The sequence below is a fragment of the Aspergillus undulatus genome, assembly GCF_047715775.1.
Source record: "Aspergillus undulatus strain CBS 261.88 unplaced genomic scaffold BDV17scaffold_36, whole genome shotgun sequence".
Taxonomy (NCBI): domain Eukaryota; kingdom Fungi; phylum Ascomycota; class Eurotiomycetes; order Eurotiales; family Aspergillaceae; genus Aspergillus; species Aspergillus undulatus.
The window spans coordinates 121,016-136,511 of record NW_027396640.1 but is presented as its reverse complement, the minus strand read 5'-3'; the positions used below and the strand labels follow the sequence as shown (position 1 = coordinate 136,511).

The 15,496-nt window shown below is 52.8% G+C and overlaps 6 protein-coding genes across 6 annotated transcripts; 4 read left to right on the top strand and 2 right to left on the bottom strand.

The window, feature by feature from the left end:
- Window positions 1-146: 146 nt before the first annotated feature.
- Window positions 147-3,590, top strand: BDV17DRAFT_292833 (ubiquitin-ubiquitin ligase UFD2; the record flags this gene model as incomplete). Its single annotated transcript, XM_073762454.1, has 5 exons — window positions 147-176; window positions 239-1,114; window positions 1,166-1,621; window positions 1,681-3,418; window positions 3,475-3,590. 5 exons carry the CDS (start codon window positions 147-149, stop codon window positions 3,588-3,590), a joined length of 3,216 nt encoding a protein of 1,071 aa, XP_073613996.1.
- A 201-nt stretch (window positions 3,591-3,791) lies between these two features.
- On the top strand, window positions 3,792-5,492 carry BDV17DRAFT_132927 (3-oxo-5-alpha-steroid 4-dehydrogenase family protein). Its single transcript, XM_073754165.1, has 2 exons — window positions 3,792-4,106; window positions 4,160-5,492. The coding sequence occupies exons 1-2, from the start codon at window positions 3,993-3,995 to the stop codon at window positions 5,282-5,284; spliced, it is 1,239 nt and encodes a 412-aa protein (XP_073613995.1). The 5' UTR covers window positions 3,792-3,992; the 3' UTR covers window positions 5,285-5,492.
- Window positions 5,493-5,567: 75 nt separating this feature from the next.
- BDV17DRAFT_267655 (5-methyltetrahydropteroyltriglutamate--homocysteine S-methyltransferase) lies at window positions 5,568-8,466 on the bottom strand. Its single transcript, XM_073758393.1, has 2 exons — window positions 8,286-8,466; window positions 5,568-8,225 (listed from the first exon to the last, which is right to left on the bottom strand). Exons 1-2 carry the CDS (start codon window positions 8,294-8,296, stop codon window positions 5,912-5,914), a joined length of 2,325 nt encoding a protein of 774 aa, XP_073613994.1. The 5' UTR covers window positions 8,297-8,466; the 3' UTR covers window positions 5,568-5,911.
- A 976-nt stretch (window positions 8,467-9,442) lies between these two features.
- On the top strand, window positions 9,443-11,801 carry BDV17DRAFT_282803 (uncharacterized protein; the record flags this gene model as incomplete). The annotated part of the gene is made up of 3 exons (XM_073760260.1): window positions 9,443-9,491; window positions 10,033-10,122; window positions 10,324-11,801. 3 exons carry the CDS (start codon window positions 9,443-9,445, stop codon window positions 11,799-11,801), a joined length of 1,617 nt encoding a protein of 538 aa, XP_073613993.1.
- A 105-nt stretch (window positions 11,802-11,906) lies between these two features.
- BDV17DRAFT_132893 (SANT/Myb-like DNA-binding domain-containing protein) lies at window positions 11,907-14,021 on the bottom strand. Its single transcript, XM_073754164.1, has 3 exons — window positions 13,816-14,021; window positions 13,644-13,761; window positions 11,907-13,594 (listed from the first exon to the last, which is right to left on the bottom strand). The coding sequence occupies exons 1-3, from the start codon at window positions 13,907-13,909 to the stop codon at window positions 12,013-12,015; spliced, it is 1,794 nt and encodes a 597-aa protein (XP_073613992.1). The 5' UTR covers window positions 13,910-14,021; the 3' UTR covers window positions 11,907-12,012.
- Window positions 14,022-14,139: 118 nt separating this feature from the next.
- Window positions 14,140-15,468, top strand: BDV17DRAFT_267645 (emp24/gp25L/p24 family protein; the record flags this gene model as incomplete). The annotated part of the gene is made up of 3 exons (XM_073758392.1): window positions 14,140-14,371; window positions 14,445-14,836; window positions 14,924-15,468. Coding segments are annotated over exons 1-3 (694 nt in total), but the record flags the coding sequence as incomplete, so codon positions are not given.
- Window positions 15,469-15,496: the final 28 nt, after the last annotated feature.

Here is a 15,496-nt window from a genome sequence, read left to right as displayed (position 1 = left end):
TCGCTCTGATCATTTTGGGATCCTTCTCTCTTTTGGCTCAATTTATATTTACACCGCAAAGAATCTCTTCGGCTCTCACAACCAAAAACTGCGAAATCCGAAGCACTTACTCGGTGCGGCACCCGCATCGAACCCGATCATCGAGCATGGGCGATAACATCTCCGAAGCGGATAAGGTTGGTTTCACTCTGCAGTCAGTGTATATTAAATGTGCTAACAATGTATCAAATGTATCCAGATCCGCATGAAGCGCCTAGCAAAGCTCTCAACCCCCTCACCAGCCACGGAATCAGCCAGCGAGCAGCAGCAGTCATCCGCGACGTCTACCCCTCCAGCCCCAGAATCATCACAATCACAGGCCAGAAAGAGCTTAACGCCAGCATCATCAGGATCAGAGCAAGAAAGCTTAGAAGGGAAACGAATCAAAATTACTCCGTCAGAGCAGCCCCAAACCCAGTCCAACAAGTCCCCGCTCACAACGCCCACCGCAACACCCGTCACAACCACCCCACCCCCGCCGAAACCCGAAGACACTCTCGAAGCCTTCGCGGACCGAACACTAAGTGCCGTCTTCAAAGTTACACTAGACGAGTCCCGGACAAAGGATAATCATGGCGCGAGATTGACGTTCCTCTCCGGCGTGCGGAGCGAACTGGTGGACCAGAATCGCAGTTTGCGGATTGATACCTCGGTGCTCGACCAGGCTCTTTTGGAAGCTGCGTCTGCGCAGACTGACGGGAAGCCGTTGGATTATCTACTGCCGTGTTGGAAGCGCGTGACGAGGCTGCATAAGGGTTTCCGGAAGGCGAGGGCCGATGATCCCAAATTTGAGGTTATTTGCGAGGCGAGGCGGTTGTGTATGAGCTATGCTGTTTTTGCGCTTACTATGCCGGAGATGTTTGGCATCGAGCCAACGGGACGGTCGCCTATCAAGCCCCATCTCCTTTTGGATCCGGAGGACGACAAGGGTGTGGATCTTGAGTTCTTGAGTGAGGCTGTTAAGCGATTCGAGGAGGATGAGTCTGTCAAGCCTGCTTTTATTGCCGCTGTTGAGGAGTTGAGTCGGGAACTCTCCTCAATGAATATTGGCGATGATTATAAGCCTTACATGACGGTATGTGCGCTGTCCCCGTTTACTCGCCCAGAACATTACTGACTTGGACAGGCTCTGCGAAACCTCGTCCGCCATTCTGCCATTGCAGCAGCCATCACCGAGTCATCTATCTTCAACGAGTCGCGCGATCCCGCCTCGTTCGAAAAGGACACTCTCCTCGGACCCTGGTTCCACTTGTCGCCTCTCCAAGCGGACGCTACCCTGTCGTTTTTCTCGAGCCCGAAGACGAGAGACCAGGGCTATATCTTGAACGCGCAGCAGTCTATTCGCATGGTACAGAGATTGCTCAGCTCTGATCTCCTCGATATCATCAACCATATGATTCGAGCTTCGGCGGAGGCCAGAAATAAGGTCCTGGATTGGTTTGCGGCTGCGCTGAATATTAACCACAAGCGACGCGCAATGCAGGTAGATCCGAATACGGTTTCGTCTGATGGATTCATGTTCAATCTTACGACGTGTTTGGATCAGCTTTGTCAGCCTTTCATGGATGCCAATTTCACCAAGGTGAGTTGAAGTTCCTTTATAGTGATAGAAGAGATTTTTCTAACTCTAACGGCTTCTAGATTGACAGGATTGATCTTGAGTACCTGCATCGGAACCCTCGTGTTGAGATGAAGGATGAGACTAAGATTAACGCTGATCAACACGCGTCTGATGCGTTTTATGCAAAGAAGTCCGAGGGAACGAACAACTTCATTACCGAGATTTTCTTCTTGACTGTCGCTGCTCATCACTATGGTAGTGAATCTTTGACATCCAAACTGGAAACGCTCGAAAGGGAACTGAAACATCTGGAAACCCAACTTGCTAAATTCGAGGCGGAGCGGCATAAGTTCGTGAACAACCCAATTCAGCTTAGACTGTTTGAGACACACCTCAAGAAGTATAAGGACAGGGTGGACTCGGGCTACGCTCTAAAATACAGCCTACAGGGTGTGTTGTTCGATGATCAATGGCAGTCTCTGTCTATGACTTTCATGCGTTATGTCGTCGTTTGGCTTCTCAGGGTGGCTTCAGGCAAGAACTTTCCCAAAGAGAAGGTCGTTCTGCCTCTGCCAGACCAACCGCTTGAAGTGTTCAAGTGCCTTCCTGAGTACTTTGTCGATGACATCGTCAGCAACTTCAAATTTATCATGTGGGCCATGCCGCAAATCATCACTGCCACTCAAGGCGACGAACTGGTTATGCTTTGCATCACATTTTTAGAGAGCTCAGACTATATCAAGAATCCCTACCTCAAAGCAGGTCTTGTTTCGATCTTGTACCGAGGGACTTGGCCTCGCCCTGGCGGCGCAACAGGTGTCCTGGTTGACCTGCTCAACTCCATGCCGTTTGCCAACGAATACTTGCTGCACGCTTGTATGAGGTTCTACATTGAAGCCGAGCACACAGGCGCCCATACTCAGTTCTACGACAAATTCAACATTCGGTACGAAATCTTCCAGCTTTTCAAGTGCGTCTGGCCCAATACACTCTACCGAGCGAAGCTTTTCAACCAAGCCAAGCACCACCTGGATTTCTTCGTTCAGTTCGTCAACCTCCTCCTCAATGATGTCACCTATGTCCTTGATGAGTCCTTTGGCAGTTTCAAGACAATCTACAACACGCAGCTAGAGTTGCGCACCGAAGGGGCAACCATGGACCCAACTGTGCGCCAGGAGAAAGAGGAGAGTCTCAGTCAGGCTCAGCGCATCGCCAAGTCATACATGCAGCTGACCAACGAGACCGTAGCTATGCTAAAGCTTTTCACGGAAGCTCTAGCAGAGTCATTCACCATGCCGGAAATCGTCCAACGACTGGCGGACATGCTTGACTATAATTTGGACGCCATGGTCGGTCCGAGGAGCTCCAACCTGCGCGTTGAGAACCTGCACGAATACGGTTTCCGACCGCGAGCCTTGCTGAGTGAAATCGTAGACGTTTACCTAAACCTGATGAGCAAGCAGAACTTCATCACTGCCGTTGCTCGCGATGGCCGTTCTTACAAGCCTGCCAACTTTGAAAAGGCTGCGGAGATCCTACGCAAGTGGTCCCTCAAGGGGCCCGATGAGCTCAAGCGCTGGGATCTCCTACAGTCGAGGGTACAGGCGGCTAAGGCGGAGGATGAGCAGGCAGAAGAGGATCTTGGCGAGATTCCAGACGAATACCTCGATCCGTTGATGTACACGTTGATGGAAGACCCTGTCATTCTGCCTGCGTCGAGGATGTCCATTGATCGCTCTACGATCCGTTCTCACCTGCTCAGTGACCCGCACGATCCGTTCAACCGAGTACCATTGACAATGGAGGATGTCCTTCCTGGTAAGCTTTCTTTCAAGCTCTAAATGCATAATGTATTCATGCTAATTTCGATACAGACACCGAGCTCAAGGCAAAGATCGAAGAATTCAAGCGGTCAAAGATTGCAGAGCGAAGGGGGCAAGCGAAGGCGCAGGCGCAGACGGGCGACGCGATGGACACGTCTACGGGTTGATGGAGTAGTACAAATGATAGCATAGCCCAATGCCTACGGAGCAACTTATCTACATGACTCAATGCAATTCTTGTTCATCATGATGTCTTTCGTCTTTGTTTTGTTTTTTGTAGAACGTCACGTGCGGAACTGACATCACGATCGTCTTCAGCCAGATCGATCGATCTCAACTTCATCTTAGTCGCTTTCTTGTTTTGCTCCTGCAACTTCAGTATCTGTAGCCAATTCTTTCTCTAATTGCCCTTGCAGACTTAGACTGATAAGCATATCTTGACAACTCTGAGCTCGAAACCTTGCTGTCCATTGTGAACCACCCGAAAAGCTCCAATACACCCGTCACTTCGTTCTCGAGCTATACAAATCTGGCAAGCTCCATACAACACCTGCTTACAACTACAGGCAATGGGGTCAACTCTCTCCTCCACCCTCAATGCGCTTCCTCCCATACAAGACCTCATTCTCCCAACACCACAAGGTTACACAGCCCTCCTCAACATTTTCCAATATTTCCCCCTCGTAAGCCCCAATCTCAACCACAATTAAACTTTCCAACTAACACCCCCCACCAGGTCACAATCATAATATGGCTAACATCCTGGTGGCCCGCGGGCAAAACATCCCCGAAAAACTCCCTCTTCACCATAAACGGCCGACTAGCCTGGTTCATAATGGAGATCACGGGCCCCCTGAACCTGGTGTACATCCTCTGCAACCTCCCGTCGCGCCTCAACATGCAGACCCTCCCACTCCCCAATAAGCTTGTCGCGGGGTTGTATCTATTGCACTACCTCAACCGCGCCATCATTTCGCCGTTCTTTGCGGCGCCGAGCATGTCCCCCATTCATGTCTTCGTTATGGGCTCCGCTGTGCTCTTTAATTGGCTGAATTCGGCTTGTTTGGGGGGGTGGTTGGTGGGGTATGATGCTGAGACTGTGCCGGGGTTTTATCTCTCTTCTGCCCCGGCTAGAGGGCACGGGGTAGAGGTGCCTCTTGCCACGCCGGAGAAAGTCCTGGAGGATAGCATGGCTAGTACGGGTGGGGCGTCGCTCCTCATCCCGGCGATAGGTCTTGTCTTATTCTTCGCGGGAATGGCAGGGAACATCTACGCGGAGCGAACGCTCTTCGCGCTCCGTCGCGAAGCAGCAGATAAAAAGTCTGACGGTGCCAATAAAAGCTCAAGCACAACAACCGACCAAAACGCCAACGAACCCCGTCCAAACAAGTACCACAAAATCTACATCATCCCGCCCTCATGCGGCCTCTTCAAAACAATCCTCTACCCGCACTACGTCGCCGAGTGGCTCGAATGGACCGGCTTCGTCCTAGTCGGCACAATGATTTTTCCCAGCCTCACGCCCCCCTCGAGCATGGTGCTTCCCGATATCCTAGGCATGAGTAAGGGTACAGCAATCACCGGCGCGACTGCTGGCGCTGGTCTAGGACTATCATCAGCACGAGGCGGGCCCGCCCCGCAACTGCATCTCGCGCCCTGGCTTATCCCGCCCGTCTGGGTGTGTGCTAAACTGGGTGTTCCGATGCTCCCGCTGCCGGCGATAGTGTTTGTGGCCAATGCGGTGGCGAATATGTTGCCGCATGCGCGGTGGGGGAGGAAGTGGTATGTTGAGAGATTTGGGGAGGGGAGTGGGGGGGTCAATGGACGGGGGGCGGTTGTGCCGTTTGTTTCTTGGATGTAGGTTGTCTCTAGTTCTGCTTTTAGTGGTCTTTGACGGGTGGAAGGGGTTGGGTTTTGTTTTGTTTTAAGGTTGAGAGGGAGGGAAAGAAGGAGAAGGGAGGTATCAGGCGTATCTTTGAATGAACGATTGTGACGAATGGTGTGAGGGATGGGTTTGATGAATGTTCTTTCAGTCAATATATAATGTTTATTGAACGATGATCCCGAGGTGCCAGTATACTTTTGATGAGGTACTACAAGGCTAGTTGACATGAATGCTACGAGATGGAATCAAGGACAAGGTATAGTGGTGCTGAAAACAGCGAGGTATGGTATTAACCTCTAGTGTGATATACACATTGTTGAAATATATTAGACATCGGCCAAACCAGCCACCATCAACATCCGCTCATGCTCCTGTTAGTAACCCAAAAGATGCAAAACGTCGATGCTTGGCTTAACGCCGATGTTGAAATCGTAAAATGTTGAACTCCGTTATCCCCAGGATATCTCTAATATGCCCCGAACCCATATGTTGAACTTTTGGTATCATCATCATAACTCATTAAAGAGATGAAAGATTTTTCATCCTTATCGAGACGACATGGTTGACAATGTCGCCCCCTCCTCATTATTAAGTGTTAAAAATTTATTTGGCGTGCTTCTCACGGAAGTACTTGGCGGCGTTGACCAAGTTGGAGAGAGCAGCCTTGGTCTCGGGCCACTGGCGGGTCTTCAGACCGCAGTCAGGGTTGATCCAGAGCTGCTCAGGGCGCAGGTACTGCAGCATCTCCTCGACACGGTCCTTGATCTCCTGCTCGCTGGGAACACGGGGAGAGTGGATGTCGTAGACACCAGGACCGATGTGGCGGGGGTAAGCCTCGTCGATGAAGACCTTGAGCAGCTTGGCGTCAGACTTGCTGTTCTCGATGGACAGGACATCAGCATCCAGCGCGGCAATGGCGTGGAAGAAGTCCTGGAACTCGGAGTAACAGAAGTGAGAGTGGATCTGAGTGCCGTCGGTGACACCAGCGGTGGAGAGACGGAAGGCGGCAACGGCCCACTGGAGGTAGTCCTCGCGCTCCTTGCCAGCACGGAGAGGAAGACCCTCACGGAGAGCAGGCTCGTCGACCTGGATGACCTTGACACCAGCCTGCTCGAGGTCAACAACCTCGTCGCGCAGGGCCAGAGCCAGCTGCTGAGCCTGCACAGATTGGTGGACATCATCACGAGGGAAGGACCAGCGGAGACAGGTGATGGGTCCAGTAAGCATACCCTTCATGGGCTTGGACGCAATCGAGACGGCGTACTTAGACTCCTTGACGGTCATGGGAGCGGGACGAGAGATGTCACCGACGATGATAGGGGGACGAACGCAGCGGGATCCGTAAGACTGAACCCAGGCGTGGGTGGTGAAGACGTAACCGGTGAGACGCTCACCGAAGTACTGGACCATATCGTTACGCTCAGGCTCACCGTGGACCAAGACGTCGAGGCCAAGCTCCTCCTGGATCTTGACAACGTCGGAGATCTCCTTCTCGATGAACTTCTCATATTCCTCAGGAGTGATCTCACCCTTGGTGAACTTGTTACGCTGGATACGGATGTCCTTGGTCTGAGGGAAGGATCCGATGGTGGTGGTAGGGAAGAGAGGAAGCTTGATGGACTTGGTCTGCTCGGCAAGACGGACAGGGAAGGGAGACTTGCGGTTGTGCTGCTCAGGGGTGACGGCAGCCTGGCGCTCCTTGACCTTGGGGTCGTTGGTGCGCTTGGAGGAGGCACGGGCCTGGATGGACTTTGCGTTGGCCTCAAGCTGCTCACGGACAGAGGCAGGTCCGCTGGTGACAGCCTTGGCGATCACGACAACTTCGCTGGTCTTCTCAACAGCAAAGCTGAACCAGTCCTGGACCTCAGGATCGAGGTTCTTCTCGCTGGCGAGAGTGTGAGGGACGTGGAGCAGAGAGCTAGAGGTGGAGACAATAACACGCTCCTGGCCGAGCTTCTGGATAGCAAGCTCAACCTTCTCGATAGCAGCCTTAAAGTTGGTCTTCCAGATGTTACGGCCGTCAACAACACCAGCAGAGAGAACCTGCTTAGGGCCAAGAGCACCGATGATAGACTCGAGCTGCTCAGGGTTGCGGACAAGATCAATGTGGATGCCATGGAGGGTCTGGAGAGCAGAGAGGACATCAATGTTGTGGACAATGTCACCGAAGTAGGTGGCAAGGACAAGACGAGGAGCCTTGTCACCGAGAGAGCCGAGCTTGGCGTAGGCAGGCTTGAAGGCCTCCTTGGACTTGAGGGGAAGGTCAAAGACAAGGACAGGCTCATCGATCTGAACGTCCTCAACACCAGCCTCCTTGAGCTTGGCAAGGAGCTCAACGTAGAGAGGAAGAAGCTCATCAATCTTGGTGATGGGGTCAACGGACTGACCACGGTCAGCCTTGGCAAGGGTCAAGAAAGAGACAGGACCAAGGATGACGGGGCGGGTGATGATGCCAGCCTCCTTGGCCTCGAGGAACTCGACAACGGGCTTGGGGTTTTCAGCCAGCTTGAAGGTCTGGTTGTCCTGGAGTGTAGGCTTGACGTAGTGGTAGTTAGAGTCAAACCACTTCACCATCTCCAAAGAAGGAACATCAATGGCGTCCTGGCCATCCTTGGCAGGCTTCTGGAGACCACGGCCCAAGGCAAAGTACTCGTCAAGGGGGTGGAGGTTGTACTTGGTGTAACGCTCAGGGACAACGCCGAAGAGCTGGATGTGGTCAAGGACCTGGTCGTAGTAGGCAAAGTCGTTGCTTGGGATGATGTCGACGCCAGCATCCTTCTGGATCTTCCAGTGCTCAGCACGCAATCTCTTTCCCTCAGCCAAGAGCTCATCGCGAGAGATCTTGTCACCCCAGTAAGCTTCCGTGGCCTTCTTCAGGTCACGGAGCTTTCCCATACGAGGGAAACCAAGAACGGCGCTGTAAAACAAAGAAAGGTCAGCAATGCCCATGCATATGTTCATTGGATGGAGTACATACGATTGAACCATCCTGACAGATATCTGTGTCAAGAGAGGAAGAGGAGGCGGCGGGGGCGGGGTCGTAAAGAAAGGAAGTAGAAAATAGTTTATAGGGAAGAAAAGGGATAAGGAGACAACAAATCAGGGGAGAACAAGAGACAATTCACAAGAATCTCTTGCAAGGGGAGGGATGAAGAAGAGAAAGGGGTTGGGGAGAGAGAAGAAAAGAAGGGCGAGGAGGAGGAGTGTTATATGGAGGGGAAAAAAGTCGAGTCCCTCCATCGGTGTGGAATCGGCGAATCAGAAAGACCAGAGGCGGGGTATATGCAATACGGGCTCGTACCGTACCAAAGTAATCGCCCAAGTGGAATTTTCACCACCCCACTAATAAAACAAAGACATTGGTTTATTTGATCGTGACTATCAATTACCGATGGTCTCGAACTCCTAAAATATATCCAGATCCACATGGAATAGGTGGTTGAGTCTGCTCACAGTGCTGCGAGAAGAAATGGCGTGATGGGAGCGTTGAGTTGGCGTATTTTTGCTCCTCCATGGCTCACTTCACGTCAGACTAGAAAAATACTCCGAATCAATAGTGCCAGCCTCCGAGTCTCCGGGATCGGCCTTATATGTCGGAGGTTCCAGAAATGAGGAGATTTCTTAGCGCTCTACTCTGGCCGAGTCTGAGGTGAGATTTTCTGAACATCGAGCACGTATTGAGGTTGCATCTAGGCCAGATTGGTTGGCTTTTAAAGGTGGTACTGGCGAGTAAAGAGGAATTGATAGTAAGCTGACTTGACCATGCCCGAGTATGCAGGTAGACATGGATATGCTGCTACTCAAGGACATAAATGACCCAAGGGACTGACCGCTGAAAGAAGGTAGTATTATCCTCGTCAAAATGGCCGAGACATCGATTCCTCCTCCAGGAGACCAGGGCTATTTCGAACCGTACTAGTAGTAATTGGAATTACTGTTGCTAGTAGTAAGTACTATATAGTCCACTGACGGACGGTGGTCCACGGTGGTCGTGCCTTCCCTTTCCGGTCCAGCAAGCCGCGCTCCTGCCTCATCAGGATGCGTCGACGCCGGGCACCCAACAGCGATGGCTTCAGCCACCTCGTCCGCTCGCTCCGCCTACCTGCAGCTTGAGGGTGATGCTGCCACGGCACCATGGGTCTTTTCTTCTGCCCCAAGCTTCGAAACTATCGAGAAGCATCAGGTTCGTCCGATGGGGCGCCTGCGTACGATTTAGAACAAACTGGACGCCGCGAAGGTAATGCAATTGAACCTCGCCTTGTATGGGGCTACCTGTCTGATTGTGATAGCCATATCTCCGTCAACGGATGAGAACCCAAACGAACGTCGGAAAGGCTCGTCTGGCGGCCTGTCGAGTCGTCTTCGCAGACCGTTCTCTCGAGACGCCAAGGGCTTGAGCATACAGCCTAAGCGAGGACCAAAAAGCCCATTCCTACAGCCATCCAAGCAGCCCGCCGCTCATACAGCACCAGTCGCTCGTGATTTTGGGGGCAGTTTGATGAGTGAGGGAGGATATGATAGCGACGCTCAGTACATTGCAACGCCGAAGCCTTCGGGCTACGTCCCAGAGTACCCGGCTAGTCGACTCAGGACTGGGATGGTGGTGCCTGCTTCTCGCCCACCTTGTCCTCCATTCAAACCTGACTTGGAGCCGCCGCGAGGACAAACGTTCGGACTCACAGTAGGTAGCAAAGACCCGAAAACTCAAAAACCACCATTTGGAGACCATGAACATCCGCATGCACTAGTTGCCCAGGAATCTCCATCCAGCTTTCAGAATGTGGAACTGGGAAGCTTTCGTGGTAGACCATCAAGTCCTTGCCCTGATGCGAGCAGGGACTCGAGACAAGAAAGACCAGCGCCAGCGGCAATGCCAATGAGGGTTCAGGAAATGCGTCGCTCACAGACACCGACGGTTGGTAGCCTCGAGGATGGTACGGGTCATCGACGTTCTGGCTATGGCAATGATACCGCAGTCACCGTGTATTCTACTCGTCACGTACCTCTTCAGCAAGAACAGGGCTATACCACGTCTGCCGATTCCTTGGCCAGCTGCCCCCCGCAGCTCTCTGTCAGGAAACGGCACCAACGACCTCGGAAGGAGATAACGCAAGGCGAGCAATCTATTCACCTGGGCGAAATGAACATTCGCGGAATTCTCGCCTCTTCTGGTTCCACTCCTCGGCTGGAACCCCAGGACCAGCTCCCTGATGAGAATCGAACTAGTGGCTACACAGGCACCTGGAATTCGAGCCGGTACCCTAACAATAACCCAACCGCAATGCCGCCAATCTTGGATGCACCAGAAGTAAGATCGCCCCCAATGATGCCTGCTAGCATCCAGGATCCGCGATCGCCGTACTCCCCAAAGAGTACCATATCGTCCGCAGACCTTGATGAACAGAATATACCCAACTTTGGTCAAGGCTCATCGAGCAATACACCATCAAGACGACCTTATCTGTCTTCCAATCACGCTTCTGCCTCTGCTGTTGCTGATATAGAAACCAATGCACCGAAAAGCAAGTTCATTGAGCGGTTTGGATCTAATCGATCAGTGGGCCCTGCTGGAGTCGAGTCACCCGATGGCGATAATAGCGCCACTTCTCGAAGAATAAGCATTGGATGGATGACTGATGGCCGGCGCATCGGGTACGGTTATGAGCTTGTGCCGCCAGACAATTCGATGGAAAACCACGTGCGGACGCATTCCGAGTCTACACTGACCGGAGAACGTGGTTTACCCGAAGACAGCCCTAAGGGATCACCTGCCGGCAACATTGCTGGAGACACCGAGAAGCAGAAGCCGCCTCTAGCAGAAGAAGCTAGCCAGCCACCACCAAAGACACGCGAGTCGAGCTTCGATATATCAGCCATCTTCCAGAAATTTAACCTTCAACGCTGGGCTGGCGCAAACTTTGCCCTTAGAACAAGCAACAATAGTGACGCGGCGAGCTGTGATTCTGGTGGTTCTTCCTTGTTCGGAATCCTTACAAACAAAAAGAAGCCCATCGGAGAAGCAGGGCCCAATGCCGATGGGGAAGATCCTTGGGAATTCTGTTCTTGGGTTCGTCCGAGACAAAGCTCAGGCGGGCAGCAAGCGCCTTCGCAGGACACTGTCCAATCTCGCGAATACACAGAAGCCCAGTTGACGGATAGACCGGCAAACTTCCGGCGGAGAAGGGGCACATTAGCGACTAAGCGGAAAGTCTCGGAAATCGCTCGTAACCTTGAAAAACGCGCAGATCAAGCGGTAGACCGGTTTCCCGCCGTACGACGAACGGCCACACGGGTCTTGCGGCTCAGAGAGCCTGGGCGCAAGGAAAGACGGCGTGGAATGCATGTTAGCGATCCTGAATTCCCGGGGAATCAGTTTGACGGTCTTTCAGATGTTCAGGGCAGGCGTTCCGAACGATTGAGTTCAGGAAGTTCGGGGTGGGACAGCTTATATGAAGAGTGCCTCGACTCTCTCGAGTGCTCGATTCCTGAATGATAGGGCTCGCCGAAGTGGAGACAAAAACGAAAAGATCCCAGTGGCTAATGGTTCTTAAAGACTGATGGGCAAAACGACAGTCCATGTATGTTCAGGGCCGACAATCAGAAGCTAGAAGTATCAATATCACATGACCAAAAGAGTTCTAAGAAGTGATAGCCGTACTAGTATATGAAAAAGCTCGTAAATGATGATAGCTACAAGATCCAAATCATTTTCTCTGCCGTTTTGAGCTCTTGTCACTTCCGTTACTGAGCACACTGGCGGAACGCTTATGTGAGAGGCCTGCTTGGCCCGCAGACGGCCCACCGCCAGCAACATTCGCAGATGTAGACGGAACACCTTCACCAGGCTTTTCCTCACCAGCGTCGGCAGGTTGTCCAGCTTGTAAAGGTCCACTGGCAGCCTCAGCAGGCGCAGGCGGGATGGGAGCATCATCATCCTGCCGCTCCGATTTAACCTCAGGCTTATTCTCTTTCTCTCTGGCCTCCTTATTCTTCTTCTCCCTATCCTCCCTCATAGCTTCCAAGGTGCGAATCTCGCTCTCGACCTTTTCTGCGATTTTGCGCGCCTCGAGCAGATTGTTAACGGAGTGAATGAGCTTCTCAAAGTCCTTTACCACACGCTCGGTAGGCATAACAAGACGCAGGGGGACCTCGAGCTCAGCAAGCGCAGAGGCGAGTTTCTGCGTCTGCACGTGCGACTTCGCCTGCGTGAGTTTTTGCGCGCGGTCGCTGCGGAATTGCACGCCTGGCGCGAGGCGGTCGTGGTGTTGCACGCCGTACCGGGCTTCTTCGGCGGGCGTGAGGGTGCGTATGGCTTGCTGCGCGGCTTCCTTGTTTGCTGCTGCGGCGGCGGCGGCAGCAGCCTTTTTCGTTGTGGGTTGTTGAGTTGTCCCGCCATTGGGTGTATCTGCTCTGCTGCTGTCGCGGGCGCTGGCGCCGTTGGTCGTTGGTGTTTGGGCGCTGCCTGGTGTAGCGGCGATGCCTTCTAGGCCGAGGAGGGAACGGCGTTTCTTGCTCTTGTCTGCTGCGAGAAGGGTGGAGAGGAGGTGGGAGAGGCCTTGGGAGTTGTGGTAGTTTGTGGCATTGCCGACGCTGATGGGGACGTCGAGGCGGGAGTAGAGTTCTCGGCGTTCCGTGACGAATTCTTGCTCATTTGCTGTGATGCGCTTCAGTTCTTCGAGGAGGATGGATTCTTCTCGGACTTCGTCGGCTGTGCGGTTTAGCTGGAGGGCGGCGAGTTCCTTGCGATGTCGTTCTCTTTCCGGGTCGAACTTGAGCATCTTTTCGTGGAGGTCGAATTCGGCTTCGGACATGTCGGCTGGGGGGTGTTCAAAGGCGAGCATCGTGGCGGCCACGAAGTAGTATCGGGCTTTCATCTGCTCCATGGTTCTGCATCGTTTGCTAGGTACGAGCGCCGTGGAGGTCTCCGTGTTCTCTACAGGCTGGGGGTCGAAGTCGTATCGATCGGCGATGACCACCCATCGGAGATCATACTCCGCGACCAAGTCCATCAAGTAATCTGTCTCCTCACGAGACCACTCATCGCTTTTCAGATGGAGGTTGTACTCGTCTGTAGTGTATCGATTCGGAACTTTGGCTTTGATGTTGTATTTGGCGAACGGGTACGGTTGCTCGGCGGGCTTTTGTTCTCCTCGCTCTTCTATCGTCTGACCTCCCTCTGCTTCTGCGCCTTCGAGAGCCGTTACATTTGTCGGTTCTGCTTCTCTCTTCCAGTGACGTAGAATAAGCCCGTCAGTTCGCGCATCGTTCGAGAAAGGCGTCATTCGCCTGCTATGGTTAGCGCTGTAGTTTTTGTCCGCTGCGGCGTTCTGCATACCAAGGATGCACGCGAGCTTTGGTCTGCCATTTGGGGCGTCCCTTGTATCGGTTCTCGTTGATCGCAATCGGAGGTGCCCGTTCTCCTAAAAGCGCAAAAAGCTCACGGGTAATTCCCTCTGAGAGCTGTCAGTGTATATTTCATAGCGATTTCAGCGAATGTTATGACACACCTGGCCGCTTCTCAACGACCTTTTGCTTCTTGTGAGGTCGCGGTTGGCCCTCCGCGGGCAAGTCGAGCATGTCGCGAACATCGGCGGCCGCCATGATTGTTCAACAACCCCTTGACGCGAGCCCAGTAACTTTCCAGATCAAGTGTAAGTTTCCTGTTGACTATCAGATGGAATAAACGCAAGCGACGAAAGCAGGCGCGAGAGCGAGATGGAGAAATGATGAAGAGAAAGCCGGAGAGAGCCTGGGGAATGAGAATTCGCGCCAAGCCTCCTCCCGCCTTTGGTCTGGTTCTGGACAGCTTCACCAGTTCACCACTTCCTTCACTCCGATCCTCCCAATTCAAGGTTGAGATTCTATAAATACGCCTACCCCGGACATCTCACCTCCCAATTGCCAATATGGCTCTCTCAAAGTCGTCCTCTTGGCTTTCCTCGACGCTCGCCGTCTACGCAATCCTCTGCCTCTCCATCCCAGCAAATGCCCTCTACTTTTACGTGGACGGCCGCCAAACAAAATGCTTCTATGAGGAGCTTCCAAAGGACACTCTCGTTGTCGGTTAGTAGCCAATTCACACTCGCGGTCGAAGTCGAAGTCCACAATTACAACGAAGCTAACCACTCGTGAGCAGGGAGCTACTCCAGCGAAGTCATCGACCAGACCTCGAACACGGGCACATACGCCGTCGATCCTAACATGAAGATGCTCATCACCGTCGACGAAGTCTTCGACAACGACCACCGCGTCGTCAACAAGCGCGACTCCCACAGCGGCCGCTTCACATTCTCCGCCGCCGACCCCGGCAACCACAAGATCTGCCTCACCCCCGAGACGAACGCCGCGACTGGCGGATGGCTGTCTGGTGCTGCGGCTGGTGCGGTCAGGGTCACCCTGGACATGGCGATTGGTGAAACAAGCAAAATCGAGAGTGAAGACAAGGGGAAGATGACAGATTTGGTGCAGCGGGTTAAGGACCTGAACTCTCGGCTGCAGGATATTCGGAGGGAGCAGGTGTTCCAGCGGGTATGTCTCTCTTCTCCTACTCTTTGGGATCGGAGTTTTGTTAAAGAGGTGTGATTTTCAACGATACTAATGGTTCTACTTCTCCAGGAACGTGAAGCCGAATTCCGTGACCAGTCCGAAGCCACTAACTCGCGTGTCGTCCGCTGGACTCTGATGCAGCTCGCCGTGCTATCCGTCGCTTGTGCCTGGCAATTATCTCACCTCCGGTCATTCTTCATCAAGCAGAAGTTGACCTAAAGCGTTCAATGGAAGTGGAGGTGGACGCTCAAAGTGGAAAGGGGCTTGATGTATCTTTACGGACACTCAAGAAAGAGGGTATGACGAATTCTGGCTTTCCGGAGTCAATGATATGTTCCTATACATAGCGTTCTATTGATGATATGAGGGTAATCGAATTTCTTAACTCATCTACAAGTTCATCTCTATTGGCGAGCGGTGCGATAGTCAAAAGTACCAAGTGCCGAATACAGTATGAAGCAAACTCGCAAAGCAATGAGGCAATCATGGATTTCTAACTCTAATGCATTGATACGCATTGGAACTCGTGCTCTTTTCGATGGGTGGTGTCCACAACTGCTACGTCCACGCATAATCCAACAGTCCGGGTGACGAAGGCCGCTCGCTATCTATCCGAGGCTTCAGAATAGACACCAAGCCATC

Excerpts from the sequence above, each read along its gene's own strand:
- BDV17DRAFT_132927 (XM_073754165.1), top strand. The coding sequence starts at position 3,993 with ATGGGGTCAACTCTCTCCTCCACCCTCAATGCGCTTCCTCCCATACAA. Across the intron at positions 4,107-4,159 it reads TTTTCCAATATTTCCCCCTC|GTCACAATCATAATATGGCT; the intron begins GTAAGCCCCAAT and ends ACCCCCCACCAG.
- BDV17DRAFT_132893 (XM_073754164.1), bottom strand. The coding sequence starts at position 13,909 with ATGGCGGCCGCCGATGTTCGCGACATGCTCGACTTGCCCGCGGAGGGC. Across the intron at positions 13,762-13,815 it reads GGTCGTTGAGAAGCGGCCAG|AGGGAATTACCCGTGAGCTT; the intron begins GTGTGTCATAAC and ends GACAGCTCTCAG. Across the intron at positions 13,595-13,643 it reads AAAGCTCGCGTGCATCCTTG|GCGAATGACGCCTTTCTCGA; the intron begins GTATGCAGAACG and ends TAACCATAGCAG.